We start from the raw sequence: 19,034 nt of genomic DNA, 5'->3' as shown, positions 1-19,034 counted from the left end.
GCACAGGTGGGTGGAACTTCCTGCTGTTAACTGGTTACTGATTGGCTGGAACCAACATATCAATCTATTCTGTGATAGTACTTGGAAATTAGATATGAACCATTGTTTATTGCATATGAACTGTATTGGGTAAAACAATACTGAAATATAGTATTGCATACAGTATACTTATTTTATTTTATTTAGACAGACCTAAATCTAAATGTTCTATCTTTTACAACATTACAATAAAATAAAACAGACCCAATCTGCTTCAATAATGAACAATCATTGGAGCACTGGATCAATGTAACGCATGTTACTAATGTAACCAAATGGACTAATAGAGGTTACTAAATAAAGCACAGACACTACTGACTACGCACGTTGGAGTTGCACCAACAACCATTTAAGTCTTTAACTTTAGGAGGTTCGTTTTACAGAGCTTTAAAACTATATCGTTATGAGCTATACTATTATTGAACTGAGTGTTAGTCACATACAAGGGTGGGTGCTAGATTAAAACATATTTTTGAATGACAAAACACAATATGACTGACGGCCTATCAGACTGACCGGCCATCAATCTGATGGGTCTGTTAGTAGACACAATGTGTTCAACCCCCCCCCCCCCCCACACACACACACACACACACACACACACACACTGATTGGCCATCACACAAACCCTCTGTGAGTATATAGTAGGGCTCTGTTTAGTTTCATACCACTTAAATCTCTGCTTGAGCTGGTTAAGAGCTAAACACCTCTCACTTGGAGTAGCTGAAGTTATTCACTCAGCTATAGATTTTCGTTTAGGTGCTCCTTCTGCAGTGAGCTAGCTTTGAGACATGGCTTTACTACAAACACTGAAGTCCCTGGTCAACAAGCGACTCAACAAGCGACTCTCTGCAGCTGCAGCTGAAGAGATTTTTGAGGTCGTTGGAAGAATCATAACAGAGTACGAGGACCAAGCTTTCTGTTCCAAGCAGGAAATTGACAGGCAACGCAGACTACTGGATTGGGTTTTAAAACCACACATCAAATTACACAGATCAGGTTTGTAATCCACAACATTACAAAACACAAAACATGAGTTTAAACATGTTTTTATAAGCACATTGATTTTAAACGTATTGAGGTATGTCCATACTAGTGGCCACCATTCAGATTAGGGGGACTATTAATGAATGATTTGATGACATAAAGTGCTGATCATGTATTGTGAGACAGATCATTCTAGCATTACAGGTCAAACATGCTGAGCTGACTGTTGTAAGATGTTTAAACATAGTTGCAACGAATACCATTTATAAATGGGTGAGATAGATGTGGGTGAATCACCCACAGTGAGTCAATGACTTTACTTGAGTCAAAGTTCCACTACCCATGTGTAGGTAAATTGGAATGGTTGCAGCTGGTTACCAAATGTCTTTGATAAACCATAAACAAATGCATGGTCTTTATAATCTAACAATAGCATGGCATCTTACACTCTTATCAAAACATTGGCCAAAACAATGATTGATGCAAACACTTGTAAACACTTACATTTCAAACTCTCATGTCTTACTCTCGTGTCATCTTTTGTCTAGATTTCTTCCACCTCACTGTGCTAAAACTGTAGGTTTCCTGACAGCAGGAGTGGAGCTTCAGTCTGGTGCAGGAGGTACCAGAGCCTCCACAGATTAAAGAGGAACAGGAGGACATACACCAAAGACCAGATGATGCTGATGGGTCACCACAGACAATGCATTCAGGGAGAAAGTTGTTAATTGAACAGTAACAAATGATTCTTTTTTTAAATAACATCGTTGCTGACATAATTATCATTTGTTTTATCCATTCTAAGGAACATTAATCATTCAATGTGACAATTTCAAAATGACTAAATAAACAACTATAGTTAACAACTTTAACTATTCTCAATATTTGTATTTATGGTTATAAATACTGCAACTGTCTAAATACACAAGTATGGTTGTTCAGTGTGTATAGTGTTGTTTGATTGGAGAGACTTAAAAACTAAATGAAGCTGATCATTGTAACACGTGTTACAGTGATCCAGTGCTCCAATCTGACCAAACGTCAACATGTGACGTGAAGGGGGGGCAAAAAAGTCAGAATATGACTTTCGAGGAATAGGCCTATACAAGGTATGGCCTATATGAGGTATTCTGTACCTGGTACATGGTACATGGTGAGATAACTCGGACAGTGCTGAGTCGGCTCAAGGCGGAATTCAAAGCGCTCTGCAGGGCGACAAGCTCGCTTAAGCTCACATAGTGTACTTCCAATACGTCTTTAACTTGCAATGCATTCAGGAAGTAAGTTGTTAATTGAACAGTAACACATTTTAAATAACATATTTGCTGACATAATCATCATTTGTTTTATCTAAGGCACATTAATCACTCAATGTAAAAATTTCAAAATGACTAAATAAATCAACAACCAATCAACAACGCAGCATTTACATTTGGATGGATATCAGCACAAGAACGTTAAGTTAAGACTCTCCCCCCCCCTCTCTCTCTCTCTCTCTCTCTATTCAATTAAATTCAAAGGAGCTTTATTGGCATGAGAAAACATGTTTACATCGCAAAAGCAAAGGTTGAACAAAACTATCAAATGTGTAGCTGAAACCTGAGAACAATAGCCACACATTAGCCAACAGAAACTTCAGATAGCCACACATGTTGGCTTCGACATGGTAATGTGTGTTTCACTTCAAATTGAATTGTTCTACTTTCAATGGTTTATTGGGGCTCATTAAAATTGCATTGTTTGTTTTGTCAATAATGAAAGTAGCTATTCTTCTTCATAATAACATTTAAGTCAGGGGTCTTCAACGTTTTCAGGCCAAGGACCCCCTAGCTGAGAGAAAGTCGAAGCAGGGATCCCTGTATAAAATTGTGTTTCAGATTAAAGTTTTTTTTTTACGTAGTCTGCTCTTTTTTCCCTCTACACCCTCTTTTTAGCCTCTTTGCCAAAAATAGCCGATTTAGAGGCGTTGAGAGCTTGTATATCTGCTATTTTCAGCTAATGTTCCTCTCAGAAAAGGAATTCTAGGGTTCAAGTGGTAAAAAAACTAAATCTTATCACACAAAGATTTGGCGGACCCCCTATAGTAGCTCTGAGGACCCCCTAGGGGTCCCGGACCCCCTGTTGAAGACCCCTGATTTAAGTGATATACTATAGTTAATTTAGTTATAGCAGTGACTGAGACAACAGACTGAAAAACAATGCTTTTTAACTGAATGCCACCATGTCACCATTGGAGAGAAAGCTTTTCGACAACAAGGACCCCAGAACCTTTTATTCTGGTAGACACGGCACCTGGACATGCCCCGATCTGTCCTTCGTCTCCAACGACATCAGTAGACGCTGCAACATAATGGTTCTACAGAAGTTCCCTAGATCTGGTCACTCGCCCATCATCATCTCCAGTGACATCAAGCTAGCCATCTCTAGCCTCAACAGAAGATGGAATTTCAGGAAGGCTAACTGGCAAAAGTTTTCAGAACTCACCAGGAAATTAACAGCAAGCCTACCTGACCCATCATCCAATGTGAATTGAGCTTACAACGCCTTTTGCATCCTGCTCAACAAGGCTGCTAAGCTTTCCATCCCAAGAAGCCGCAGGGACCCACATGTACCTTGCTGGGATAAAGACTGTGAGAAACTGTACAAGGACTACCTGAATGCCACCGACATTGACCAACGCTCTCTCTATGGTGGCCAACTGCTGGACCTTCTCGGGCAGAAGAGAAGGGTTAGATGGGAGGAGGACTCAACAAGTTGCTGCCAAGACCGCTGCCCGTGTAAACCTCCTGAAGAGACTGGCTGGCACTGGGTGGGGTGCAAACTTCACCACCCTGCGCACCTCTACCCTTGCCCTGGCATACTCTACGGCTGAGTATGCCGCCCCTGCATGGAGTCACAGCAGCCATACAGCCTCTATTGATGTTGTGCTGAACACCGCCATGAGGCTAATTAGTGGTGCCTTAACATCGAGTTCCTCCCCATACTGTCTGGCATCGAGCTCCGTCGAAACTTCCTGACCTTGAAGCTGGCCTGCAAGAGTGCAGATGAGCCAACAAGCCTGATTCCCCCGCCTGCTGAATATGGCCACCAGAGACTCAAACGCAAACACTTCTCCACCGAAGCTAGGAGACTCCTTACCACGAGCCCTCCACACCCTGGATGGATCCTTGACTGCTGGACCAAGCAATGGCCCAAGTCAACATCCACGTCTCCTTCAACCAACCCACCTGGGTGTGACCTACAGTACCACGGAATGCCTGGGTCAACCTCAACAGACTTCGGTCTGGAGTAGTAAAGACCCAAATCTACCTGCATATGATTGGAGTGTCTGTCACTGATATCTGTGAATGCGGAAAACCACAGACTGTTGAACATATTATCGATGAATGCCCAATCGTCAAATCACCACATGGAGTCAGCGGCCTCATTGAACTGGATGATGATACCACTTCTTGGCTGATGTCCCAATTGCCTGTGTAGCCCTACACGAACGAACGAACGAACGGAGCCTGTCAGTGGCGAATGGTTAACGGGAAGAGTAGGGCAGAGGTGCCATGGCCTCCCGGGGGAGCTCCTTACAGGTGAGCCAGTAGGGTAGAACAGCAGTGACAACACAGACATGTGTGGGAAGGAGTTATTGACACAATGACTAAATTGGGAGGAAAAAAGGCTTACTTTTTGTTGGCTAATCAAAAAAACAAAAGCAAAAAATCAAACAAACAAACAGAAGGAACAGACAGATAGTCCACAAGCACACTGTTGCACTCTGACCCCTAATGGCCAGAATAGGTATTAGTTTACAGTTTCAGTTGTATCCCCCTACATCTTTAAATAAAACCCAAAATAAAATATACACACAAATATTTATTGTGTATCATTCGGGCAATGCATGCACCCTACTATGGCAAGCACATAATGTATTGTGTATCACTCGGGCAATACATGCACCCTACTATGCCAAGCAAAACAATTTCAATGGGTTGATTTCATTAGCTACCAAATTCCACTACAATGCAGTCTCTGCTAGTATGGTGGATATGGACAGTGGGAAACTCTGGTATTGGTTCGAGTTCAACATTTGTCATTCCAAGTCAAGTATTAATTGTTACAGTATATGGAGGAAGGTTTTGTGACATTTTGCAGCTCTTGAAAGACATGCATACATAATGAAATTAGACTACAGCAACTTAGTACTGATTTGTACTGATTAATTCAAAGACATTACAGGGCCAGGCTCCTTGTTGAAATGTAATTAGATAACTCAGTTCCCTGTAAGCCTGAGTGCAACCCTCTTGTAGTTGTTCCTGTGTGTGAGGTCTGACTGCCAAGCAGTCATTGGGTAACAATTTTACATTTTATTTAATGTAGCCCCTGACACACTGCGAGCATCAGATGCGTGGGTAATCAAAGACACCCATTGTTTACAACAGCTGTAGCCATACTGGAGGCGTCAAATGACCCGTCGCTCAGCGCTCCGTTCTATTTGGAGCGTCGCCGCGTGGCACAGACCATTGAAAGATAAGTTGGAGCAATGCATAAAGGTAACCTCTTACTTCCCTCTTTAGACACGTCAGTGATGCTTTCAATGTGTCATGGCCTTCACTCAGTCAGGCATAGATAGACTAACCACAAGACTACTGAGCTGATAATGCTTAAACCCTTCTCTGCTCTCAAGAAGGTGAGGAGTCATTATTTGTTCTTTATCATTTACTGTAAGAACCTGTGACGGAAACGCTGTTTCAAGCAAGGCTCCAAAATAGACATCTACTTGTATGATTCAACTACTTTACTTTCTAGAAATTATCCAGGTCATGCTGGATAATGAATCATCATGTACAGTATGTGTGTGTATGTTTTCTTTTTACAATTCAACTAATATTTAGTTTAGCAGTCTCTCCTGCCTGAATTCTCTTGTGTTTCTTCAGAACTACCTGTCGATTAAAGCTTCTGTTAACTGCAAACCGTTTGCCAGTATGAGTCTGCATGTGTCTTTTCAACTCAGTTTTTCCATCAAAGCCTTTGCCACAACGTGTACAAATGCAGACTTTATCCCATGTATGAATCCTCACATGTTCTTTCAGATATTCACTTCGACTAAAGCCTTTGCCACAAATGGTACAACAAAAGGGTTTTTCACCAGTATGCATTGTCATGTGTCTCTTGAGACTTTCATTTCGATTAAACTTTTGGCAACAAACTGTACACCTAAAGGGTTGCTCCCCTGTATGAATCCTCATGTGTCTATCCAAGTAATTTTTCATGCCAAAGCTTTTGTCACAAAATGTACAACTAAAGGGTTTCTCTCCTGAATGAGTCAGCATGTGTCTCTTCAAATCAGTTTTTCCACCAAAACATTTACCACAAACAGTACAAATACTGTCTTTCTCCCCTGTATGAGTTCTCATGTGTACATTCAGATGTGCAGTTCGACTAAAGCCTTTACCACACGTTGTACAAATAATGGGTTTATCGCCTGTGTGCGTTAACATGTGCCTCTTCATGGTTTCATTTCGATTAAAGCTTTGGGAACAAACTATACAACTAAAGGGTTTCACCCCAGTGTGTGTCCTCATGTGTCTATCCAGGCTATGTTTTACACCAAACTTTTTGCAACAAACGGTACAAATAAAGGCATCCTTCTCTGAGTCAATCATCATGGCTGGAGTTTGTATGGATGACTGCTGGTCCTGGGGCAGCTTGTTGCAAAAAGGCAATGTTTGTCCTTCAACAATTTGAGTCTTTTGTGATTTCAATGTGTGTAAAGCTGACTGATCTTCCCTGGTCTCTTCCCACTCATCACTGTCTTCAGTGCCAGATTCAGAAAAGTGTGACAAGAGGAGCTGGCCATCACTAGTTGGTTGTGATGTTCCACAGTCCTCTACAGCATGTGTTTTCATGTGTTCAGTTGAGGTGCTGGCAAGAGGCTCTGTCTCTGTGTTTTCATCATCATCTTCACTTTTCAGCACTAGTATTGTCAATGTTGAACCAAAATCCTCCTCTGATCTAAGTAGCTCCTCCTCTTCCTCTTTAATGTGTGGAGGCAATGGTTCCTCCTGGTCCAGACTGGGCCTCCACTCTTCCTGTTCAAACTCCTCTTTACACACCGGGACCAGTTGGCGATCTAGGACATAATGACAGCAGAGATCAACATAACGTGTGTTCTGACAGATTTTATAGATTTCAGAGTGTATATATAGATATATAGACATACAGACAGACAGATATATATATGTATAGACACACACACACACACACACACACACACACACACACACACACACACACACACACACACACACAGTGGGTTTCCCTCCTGGATTCCTTAGATTATAACGTACATTCCCAGTGGGAATGATTGCTTGACCTGCGGTTCCAGAGTTAAAGGTTAAAACGTGAAGTGGCCTGTTATAGAGCCACCAAAAGGTCAATTAGAAAACAATTGGGGTAGAGGTTCTTCCTTGTCCTGTGGTTTACGTTCGTCTGTCTTGACACGTGCTAAGCTAAGCTTTGACCGTTCAATAAACAAACGGAGGAACTGGGCTGGCACTGCTGTTTAGAACTGATACCGACATAAGGAAGGCTTTACAAGCTGCTTGCGCATTCTTGTATTTTCACACGTTGGTTAGGGACTACTAGGGGAACCGCAGCACGGCGCCATGTGACTAAAGTCTGCAGGTGTTTTTGTTTTACATCGTGGGTAGGATGCATGCAGCCGTTGTGAGCTTGTAGATTAGCTGTTTTCACCGGCGCTCACGTCGCAGGTTCAGTGTGTGTGTGAGTGTGTGTGTGTGTGTGTGTGTGTGTGTGTGTGTGTGTGTGAGGGACTTGGGAGAGGGGGAGACGGAGCGCTCTGGCCACGTTCAAGTGTCTAAAGACAGATATCTCGTTGCATCCCAACTGAAAATGCACACCTGCCCGGTCGGGCAACCCGATAGCAAACTTCACCTGCCAGACCATTTTATTTACCTGCCCTGGGCAGTCGGGCAGGCATTAGTGTCAACCCCTGTAGCATGTAGATCGCCTATGGCCTGCCCAGAAAAGGGATGCAAGGGTGGTTAACTCTGTTTGCAAATATAAAGTTCTTAACATAATGAACCACATAAGTCTCCTACAGGCTCCTACAGAATGTCTGCAGTTTTGTGTTAAAAATAAAAGGCAGATTGAAGGAACCTTTTAAATCAGTTCATTTGCATTTAGTTTTTTGAGAGCCTGCACCACAGTTTTATAATTCCTTATTGTGTTTACAATAGAAATCATTAAAACAGCCTAACTCCATTATTTATCTTACACAAGTACTTGTCTAACGCTAACCCTATGTTTTGGGGGCCTAGGAATCCATTGGACTTGTCCAAATTGTAGAGATACAATTAGATAATTGTGAAATCCATTATTTGTTTGTGACTCTATTAACTCATTGAGTGCCATTAACGTGTTTCACGTGTTTTTACCGCTATGGCGCAACGTGCCAATGACGTGCTTGACGTGTTTTTGAAAAAATAGTAAAACATTTTTTTTTTTTAATGTTCAGAACCCAAGATATCATCATCGGAAGATTTGCAGCTCCATCCACTCCTTGTTTAACTTAGAACTGAAAAAGGCTGTACCTCGCTTAAAGGGGTAGTTCACCCCCAAAATAACTTTTTTTCTATTGATTACTGACCATCTGGAGCCTTGAATTCATAGATATTTTTTTGTTTTTGTCACATTCCTAAGCCAATAATTTGATTATAATAAATGTGTCCCCATTGATTCCGGTAGGAGACACAAATGCATTTGTGTCTCCTACCGGAATCAATGGGGCTAAATTTATTATAATCAAATGATAAAGGAAGGAATGCGACAAAAACAAATAAATATCCATGAATTCAAGGCTCCATGGGGTGGGTAATCCATAGAAAAAAAGTTATTTGGGGGGTGAACTACCCCTTTAAGCACTTTTTTTTTACTTTTTAAAACTCTGGCACTGGGACAACATCATTCTGAAATAATTCAACTACTTGTGATGAAATAATTAAAACCCTCTGAAATGGTCACCCGTTTCAAGTTAACTAAACTAATTATGTAATAAATATCCATCTAGTTACTTTTTTTTATTGGAACAAGGCTTCATGATATCCTCAAAACAGCTAAACCCAACAAAACTCATTGTCACAATGTCCAGTAATTCAGAAGGTGGTGGCAAGAATATTAGCAGCTGATTAATAGTATTGCTTGCATTATTGAAAAGTTTTGGATAGCTCTGTGGATAACCCCACGAGAACTTCATAACTCCTCTGTCAAGATCTGCATTTCTGTGTCTTTTTTTAAAATCTTATTTTGTAGTAATGGTTTTGTGTTCTCTCCCTTTGTAGTTGTTACCCGTCTTGTCTCACCTACCCTGATTATTAGGGGTGGAAATTATAATCGATTCAGCAATTAATCGCGATTAGGACATGGGCGATTACGAATCGATTCACAAATGTCAAAAATAGTTTTTTTTAAATATAAATATTATGTAATATTTTACACAATAATATGTTACAAAATCAGTTTTATCCCGTTCCTTTTTTCCCTCAACCTTGAAGAACCCAACATGCTGCCATACGCTGGCTTTGAATCCCGAAGGAGCCGGTCGAATTAGTTTTTCTGTCATATTCTCCCTCGTGTGTTGTGTCTCATGAGTTTGTTTAGAGTTAAGCGCGTGCCACATGTGTGCGTTTGCAGTGTGCGTCACCCTAAACTGTCCGGTATGGCGCCACAGCGCAGTCGCACATTAGTTCCCCAACCCAAACAATGATCCCAAACACGTTGACAAAGCTGCCCATACATTCAGAAAAGGCGAAGCGAATTACAAAGTCCATCTGGGCTTTTATTGCCAAGGATTTGCGTCCATACTCAGTCGTCGAGAATGATGGATTCCGCGCTATGGTGCGCACTTTGGAGTTAAGGTACGTCGTCCCATCTCGGACAACCTTGAGAGATACAGTCATCCCCGCACTGTACAACGAGGCCAAAGACGAAGTTTTAGAGTCACTAAAAAAAGCGGGTAGGGTTGCTATAACGACGGATGCGTGGACATCGATTGCCACAGATTCATATATCACCGTAACTGCACACTTCATCAGCGATGAGTGGCAGCTGATGTCTCATGTTCTCCAAACAAGGAGAATGACTGAGCAACACACAGGCAAAAACATGAAGGAGATGTTAATGAAAGCAGCAGAAGAATGGCATATCAGTACCAATGATTTGGCTATAGTTACTGACAATGCTACAAACATGATTGCTGCTGCTCAAGAGGGTAAATTCCTGCACGTAAGATGTTATGCCCACACCCTAAACCTGGCCTCTCAGCGAGCACTGAAGCTGCCCCTCGTTGTGAAGCTGTTGGGGAACATCAGGCGAGTGTCTACATTTTCCCACCACAGCACCACTGGTAAACACCAGCTTGAGGAAAAGCAGAAGCAACATGGTCTAAAGAAAACAAAGAAGCTCAAAACAGATGTGTGCACCAGATGGAACAGTGCCTATGAAATGGTGGAGAGGTTTCTGTTGGTAAAATGAAATGTGAGGCTTTTGTGTTTACCTATTCTTCTCATTGAGTTTGTGTTCACCTGTTCTTCTCATTTTGTACTGTTATCCTACAGCAAGTGGTGAGAGTTGAAGAGGAGGAAGACCCAGAGCCCGACTCAGAGAGGGAAGAGGACACCCTGAGTGCCGATGAAGAAGAGAAAAAGGCACCCTTATCTCTGCTAGAGAATCTGCTGGGGCAGAACTTCAGAGAAGCTGATGTGCAGCCTGTGTCAGCGTATGCCAGAGCTGAGGAGGAAGTGGCCAGGTACCGCTCTGTTCATTCACTCCCTCTCAAAGGGGACCCTCTCAACTGGTGGAGGAAGAATCAGGAGGATCTTCCTCTGCTTGCAAAGTTGGCGAAGAGATATCTGTGCATTCCAGGCACCAGTGTCTCTGCAGAGAGTCTTCTCTACTGCAGGGGACATAGTGACTGCACAGAGGAGCACTCTCAAGCCAAAGCATCTTGACGAACTTCTGTTCTTAAACAAGAACATGCACTAATTAACTTCCATGCATTGGCATGAAAGGATTTTGGTTGAGGTCAGAAGAACTCAGAATTGTCTTTATTATTGCTTTGTTTATTCAGGGATTTAATGTTCAGTTACTGAAGTGTCATTAAGGAAGCTTGGGGTCAGTTATTGAGATTATGTTGCACTTTGCAGTTTGTTTGCACACAACAGGAGCATTTGGTTTAAAGTATTTCTTTATTTGTTAATATTGACATCTTACGTCATTAATATATATTTTTTTGAATGTATTCATAATTTTTTAAGAAAGCTGCTAAATGTTTTTTGTATTTTGTTCTTTATTACATTGCTAATTGCACAGATTAGCAGAGATTTTGGTTGGTCATCAGAATATTGAGCAGCTTTTGTTATATAAGTCATTATTTCCCCAAAAACTGTTGGTTTTCTGCAATTGTTCATGTTGGCAAACATAACCTTCCAGTTGACAGTGACACATCTCTTCCATTTGTTTTTATTGTCAATAAAAGATAATGGAAGTAAATGAATCTGTTTTCATTATTAGAAAGCACTTGTTTATTAGTCACACAGTGAGGGGGAAATAAATCATGTATTGGAATCGCGATGAATCGGGAATCGCAATAATCGCAATTTAATTGAATCGTAGCCCTCAGAATTGGAATCGAATTGAACCGCTAGGTACCTACTAGAGATGCGCGGATGGCCTCTCACGTCATCCGAATCCGCATGTACAAATTAATTATCCGCCCGTTATCCAACCGCAATAATTATATTGACCAATTTAAATATCCGCACCAACCGTTTTTCCCGTATGTCAAAATATTATTATTTTCTGGTATTCCCCGTTAGTTGTGCGATGCGATCACAAAATGCATTGATTTAGCCTATGGAATGTCGGTGCGTCTTTTTTCTTTTTTTTTAAACCGGTGCTGCGCTGAACATGAGCGCACGTGCTCTGCTGCGCTGAACATACAGAGTCTGTATTACAGCATACAGACTCTGTGCGGCATCCAACATACAGGCATCCAACATACATGCGGCATCCAACATACAGAGCGCACTGCTCTGCTGCCAGCGCAGCACCGGTTTGAAAAAAAGAAAAAAGACGCACCAACATTCCATAGGCTAAATCAATGCATTTTGAGATCGCATCGCACAGAGGCTGCTCTACACACTCACACAGACACAAGCACGCAGAGATGTAGCTATTTTATGGATAGATATATTAGATGTCATTAATTTATTTACCGCAATATTTCACCCGCGGTTTATCCGATATTAATTAATAATTATATTTGATTGACCCGAATCCACCCAAACTGCGGTTAACTGCGGCAACCGCGGCTAAAACCGCGATCCGCGCATCTCTAGTACCTACCAATTCCCGCCCCTAGTGATTATGGTTCATTTGTATCACCTGTGTCCTGTTTGCCCCAGCCAATCCCTGTGTTGATTTTCTTTGAGTTTCACCTGTGTCTAGTTATTCCCTGTGTATATATATACACCTGGTTTGTTTCAATGAGTGTTAGTCAGATTCTTACAGGAGATCACTGTCAATTCAGCTAGTAGAAAAAAAAGCATACTCAAAATGGTAGCCTGACTATGAGTGCTAGAGAGACTTGCCAAATCTGCCATGAAGAATTAAGAGATTCTTCTGATGTGGTTGAAGTTCGTCAGAAGGGAGCTGATGGAATAAACAGCGCAAGAGTGCAAAGAGGAGATGACATAGTCATTTCAGCTGGTGAAAAAGTACACTCAAAATGTCGGCAGCTGTACATAAAAAAAACAAAAAATTCAAATCCAACAAAAAATTTAAGTTGAGCCACCAAAGAGAAGTGCCAGAGTAGCAACCAGTCCTTTCAACAGCCAAACCGACTGTCTATTCTGTGGGTTTACAGTAACACTTGGAAGTGCACACAGAGTACTGTGTGGTGAAAATATACAAAATGACATTGGGATTAATATAGTCCCTCCAGAAACTGCACAGAGGAGCACTCTCAAGCCAAAGCATCTTGACGAACTTCTGTTCTTAAACAAGAACATGCACTAATTAACTTCCATGCATTGGCATGAAAGGATTTTGGTTGAGGTCAGAAGAACTCAGAATTGTCTTTATTATTGCTTTGTTTATTCAGGGATTTAATGTTCAGTTACTGAAGTGTCATTAAGGAAGCTTGGGGTCAGTTATTGAGATTATGTTGCACTTTGCAGTTTGTTTGCACACAACAGGAGCATTTGGTTTAAAGTATTTCTTTATTTGTTAATATTGTCATCTTACGTCATTAATATATATATTTTTGAATGTTGGTACAGTATTCATAATTTTTTAAGAAAGCTGCTAAATGTTTTTTGTATTTTGTTCTTTATTACATTGCTAATTGCACAGATTAGCAGAGATTTTGGTTGGTCATCAGAATATTGAGCAGCCTTTGTTATATAAATCATTATTTCCCCAAAAACTGTTGGTTTTCTGCAATTGTTCATGTTGGCAAACATAACCTTCCAGTTGACAGTGACACATCTCTTCCATTTGTTTTTATTGTCAATAAAAGATAATGGAAGTAAATTAATCTGTTTTCATTATGGATCATTAGAAAGCACTTTGTTTATTAGTCACACAGTGAGGGGGAAATAAATCATGTATTGGAATCGCGATGAATCGGGAATCGCAATAATCGCAATTTTATTGAATCGTAGCCCTCAGAATCGGAATCGAATTGAATCGCCAGGCATCTACCAATTCCCGCCCCAACTGATTATGGTTCATTTGTATCACCTGTGTCCTGTTTGCCCCAGCCAATCCCTGTGTTGATTTTCTTTGAGTTTCACCTGTGTCTAGTAGTTATTCCCTGTGTGTATATATATACCTGGTTTGTTTCAATGAGTGTTTGTCAGATTCTTAAAGGAGATCACAGTCAATTCAGCTAGTGGAAAAAGCATACTCAAAATGGTAGCCTGACCATGAGTGCTAGAGAGACTTGCCAAATCTGCCATGAAGAATTAAGAGATTCTTCTGATGTGGTTGAAGTTCGTCAGAAGGGAGCTGATGGAATAAACAGCGCAAGTGTGCAAAGAGGAGATGACAGTCATTTCAGCTGGTGAAAAAGTACACTCAAAATGTCGACAGCTGTACATAAATCCCCCCAAAAATTTAAATCCAACAAAAAAATTCAAGTTGAGCCACCAAAGAGAGGTGCCAGAGTAGCAACCAGTCCTTTCAACAGCCAAACCGACTGTCTATTCTGTGGGTTTACAGTAACACATGGAAGTGCACACAGAGTACTGTGTGGTGAAAATATACAAAATGACATTGGGATTCATATAGTCCCTCCAGAAAAATGCGATTATGCAATCGCATAATTCAATGTATTATCAGCCAAATTGTGCAGATTATGCAGGTGTCAACAAGGGCGCATATGCACTACAATAATCGCATATTTCCGCACAAAATGTGCAAAATATGCGGGTCTCGCATTTTTCCACAAAGTTTATAAAGTCATAGCCTCACCCGTTCGTTCACGTTCACACACACACACAGAAGCCAAACAAACCGTGGTGTGCTGGGAAAAAACTGTGCTCCAGTGTGTGTGTGTGTGTGTGTGTGTTGCTCAATAAAACTTTATGTAGCCTAAATTAAACGGCTCCTTCAAAATTCAAGAAACTTTCATAATGACAATTTAAAGTCAATCCTACTGAGCTTGCAACGTTGACACGTTCAAAAAAGCATCCAGCTAACTCAGACAAATGTAGTTATTCCATGGTAGCAGTTATGCGCATTGCGCAACACTTGTACACATAACATCTTAAATCCCTTTAGAGTTTAAAGCCACCTAAAAAACTGAGTTTAGCATAGCAGTTCACTTAGCAGTGACAAGGTTTTTTTTTGCCATTTTTTTTACGAGTATGATGAGTTAATAATTATAGACACCCAACTTGGGGCGGAGGGGGTGGCCTTAGGTGTTCTATCTTAAGTAAATAGTTTGTCATCTCCAGAAAGCTGCTCAAAGATCGTGTGCAACGTGCGAGCATGTGCGCTGTATTGTGTGGATTGTTCTCCGCAGAATCAGGATCGCTCTCCGCGGAATTTGACACGTATAACTTTAAACACTGCATCCTGCATCTACATTGTCAGTTACCTGTAATAGAGTAACTGTAACTGTTGTGTTTTCCCTCATATACGGCACTAATACACGGCATCACGGTCAGCCAAATCTAGCCTGGGATCCAGCCTGCTTCGCTACGTACACGGCATCACGGTCAGCCAAATCTAGCCTGGGATCCAGCCTGCTTCGCTACGTTCGGTGGATTTTTTTTTCTCTCTTCGCTTCTCAGTCTGGAAAGCCTCCTATCTCCAAGGGAGGCGGGACATGCCAAACGGCTCGAGTCCTGCCGTGGCTTCTGATTGGTCTGTGGTGCGGGGCGGGACAAAGCACCAGTGAGACGTCATTCCAATGCGAAAAGCATGGAGGGTGGCGCTGGCTGATGACGTAGGTTGCCTAACGCTACTCTCATTCGTTGGAACGACATCCAATCAGCAACGACGTTGACTACGTAACATATGTAGTTCTAGTGTAGTTCTGCAAAACCTCCAAATGGGAGGCTTTCCAGACTGAGAAGCGAAGAGAGAGAAAAAATCCACCGAACGTAGCGAAGCAGGCTGGATCCCAGGCTAACCCAAATCAGTGGTTCTCAACCTGTGGGGTCGGGACCCCCATGATTTTGGGGGGTCCCCAGATGACAGTGAAGTGACAACTTAAGCCTTTTTCATACATAAAAAGAATAATACCATTACTGCATCAAAAATGATCAACAAACTATAGGCCTACTATAAAAAGGGGTCAAACATTGTCAACTACTACAAGAAAGAGGCAACATTTGTGAACATAGCTGATCTACAAGCTTACAACGCCTCGTAACGTAGATCAGCTATTTTCACAATATATATTTGTGGAACAGAGTCAAACTAAATGTAATGCCTCAACTCCTACAATTCTGTAGTGCTTGTCAGACTGGGGAGTCCCCAGTTCAATTATTATTTTGGGGGGTCGCGGCCTGAAAAGGTTGAGAACCACTGATCTTAAGTGCTCTTTTGACCACGATAGCCGCACCCTAACCCAAGTGAAATGTCAATTTAGTCACTGTTTCTACTGAAAAAGTCTTTGGAACGGCGTTTGTGACTGAAACTCCTGCCATCCATGCACCAATAAGAACCCTCTTTTCCAGTTTACGTGAGGCTTTTTCTTGATACAATATCGAGGTCAACTGGGCTTCATCTGCATTTTTATATGTACAGTGCCCATTTGGGGTATGCCCGTTCGGAATGGGTGCCAGGCAAATTAGCCGGCATCTGGAAGAGGTGCTTACAGTATTGTTGAGAACCACGGTAGGCTATGACTGTTTTCAGCCTTCTCCAGAGCCACTCATCCTTTTGATTTCACACTCAACACTGCACGCCCTTGCATTCTCAGCAATACAACCAAGTGTGAAATCATGGGACAAATTATTCTCCAGATATGCAAATGGCGGATACAGACACTCCGTTAATGTACAGATCTACCACAGAGGATGCATCACAACTGTATGGAGGCATGTGCATTTTTTCATTCTCCACTCATTTATTCAGGTTTTTCCTTTAATTTGCCACACGTCTGTATATCGATGCTGTAGGGCAGAAAGTGAAACCTTGTATCTCTTCTTGGTGAATGAATGCCCTACTTCATCATACAAGCAGGGTCCCCAGACATTTTTAGCAATGAATTTCCAAAACTTTTCCAAAACTTTTCCAGAATATTTAGACCAATTTCCAGGCCTATATAACAATCATTCAGCGCAATAATGTGTCTCTTACTCCTATGTACAATGCCCAAAGATAGGCAGTGTAGCAAAAATAAAGCATAGAATATAAAATGGTACAATTCCATTCAAAATTTCGTGCAAAATTAGGGCATAGCTCTATATTTTGTGTAATGTTATACATGTTTATGAAAATGTTTTGTGTTAACAAAATCAATAGCCAAAAACAATGCATAGCCAAATATTTTTCCAGGACCCTTGATAAATTCCAGGACCTTTGATCAATTCCAAACCTTTTCCAGTACTGGATTTTTTAAATTTTTATTTCAAAATATTTCCAGGAATTTCATGACCGTGGGGACCCTGTACAAGAGTGTCGCACTAAAGTAGCCGTGCGTTGAGAGCTTGTAGATCGGCTATTTTCACTGTATTTTTTTTAAAGAATAAAAACGGTTTCGGACGTACAAGGTTTGTCCAAAACCGACAAATATGTTATTCAATAACATCCCAAAGACTCAATTTGTTTCTGTTTGTTTGTTGTGGGTACCTTCATCATGTTCACTTTTCACTGCTAGAAAGGTAAATGTTGACCCATCAGCCTCATCTGGTCTTTGTAGTAGCTCCTCCTCCGGTTCCTCTTTAATGTGTGGAGGTTCCTCCTGGACCAGACTGGGGCTCCTCTCCTGTTGCTCAGGGTAAACCTCCTCTTCACACACAGGGAGGTGCAGGTAGTCTAGGAGGACAAAACAACACGTCTTTAATTTATTTTATTTTTTTAGCTGTTCACACTTTTTTCTCCACAATTTAGTGAGTCGTTATGCCAATTGAGAGAGAATCGCCACACCACCCGGTATTCTACCATGTGCTATTCTATCACGGAGATCAGTATAGTAGACTCTCCAACTCCATGAAAATTAGCATGTAGTGTATTTCCAGATCTTGTTTAGGTAACCATGTCTCATGGCTGCCAGAGGTTTTCTAGAACAGTCTGCAGCCACTGCCAGGGTTTTTGAGCATTCTGACTAATGTCAAGACCCACAGAACATTTTCTGCAATGAATATGAACACACCAAATATCTCAAAGGAAAAAAATATAATCTCTTCTTCAATCAGGAAACAGAAAGTGAGTTTCTAGCATGTTCCATTCTTTAGTTATTGGTAGTTGAATGTGTGTGTGTGTGTGTGTGTGTGTGTGTGTGTGTGTGTGTGTGTGTGTGTGTGTGTGTGTGTGTGTGTGTGTGTGTGTGTGTGTGTGTGTGCGCTTATAGATCGGCCATTTTCAAAAGATTTTTTTTTTCCAAACTTGTGAAATGGGGCATTCTACATAATGAGTACTTTTACTTTTGGTATTTTAAGTACATTTTTACGCCGATACTTTTGTATTTTTTATTCCGGACTTTTACTTGTAACGGAGTATTTCTACATTGCAGTATTGATACTTTTACTTAAGTACAAAATGTTAGTAATTTTTCCACCATTGATGGGCGGGCACAAACGTGCGGCATTCATTTAAAGGGTTGAAAATATGGTCACCCTACATACATCAGAAGAACCGTACTGTGGACATAGCCTTACTAACAATGAAAACTAGCAATTAGCAATTTAGCATGTGCAATGTCTTTAGCATAAAGGCCCTAATGTATACTAACAGCACACTGGGTGTCCCGCCAAAAATAGCAGATCTACAAGCTCGTATGCAACGACCTGGGAGCTTGTAGATCTGCTACAAAACCGCATGAATGCGGTTTTGAGAATGCAACCAACCTGTTCTGTTGAAGAAGCTCCGTGTTGAAGGAGAATACCCTGCCATTCTGCTTTAAAAACAACAAAACGACAAGAACAAGTGTTATAATTACGCTCCTGTCAAACGGCTCGTTCGACGTCCGCGGGCACGCGTTGCGTGAAGAACGCACAGACGCACGCTCTTTGAGCTCCACACACCCACCCACACACGCACACACGGACCGTTGAGCTGCGCTACCACGGCAAGCTGCTAGCAGCGTTGCCAGGTTTTGCGAGAGAAACAAGCCAACCGGGCCTATGAAAACAAGCCCAAAATAAGCCACGAGCACTTAGTTTAAACCTATACCGGTACGTCACCTTTTTTTTTTAATAGCCGGTCTACAAGCTCTGGGTGGGCCATGGCCCATCCACATCGAAAGCTGGCCCACACAATCG

At 41.5% G+C, this 19,034-nt stretch overlaps 1 protein-coding gene across 1 annotated transcript; it reads right to left on the bottom strand.

Annotated features, from left to right (window-relative positions):
- Window positions 1–5,879: 5,879 nt before the first annotated feature.
- On the bottom strand, window positions 5,880–18,713 carry LOC308087378 (uncharacterized protein). The gene is made up of 3 exons (XM_080431172.1): window positions 18,621–18,713; window positions 17,404–17,589; window positions 5,880–7,147 (listed from the first exon to the last, which is right to left on the bottom strand). Exons 1-3 carry the CDS (start codon window positions 18,664–18,666, stop codon window positions 5,895–5,897), a joined length of 1,485 nt encoding a protein of 494 aa, XP_080287298.1. The 5' UTR covers window positions 18,667–18,713; the 3' UTR covers window positions 5,880–5,894.
- Window positions 18,714–19,034: the final 321 nt, after the last annotated feature.

This window comes from Gymnoscopelus braueri (genome assembly GCF_963280865.1).
Source record: "Gymnoscopelus braueri genome assembly, chromosome: 6".
NCBI classification, from domain to species: Eukaryota; Metazoa; Chordata; class Actinopteri; order Myctophiformes; family Myctophidae; genus Gymnoscopelus; species Gymnoscopelus braueri.
This window is presented reverse-complemented; position numbering and strand designations above follow the sequence as displayed.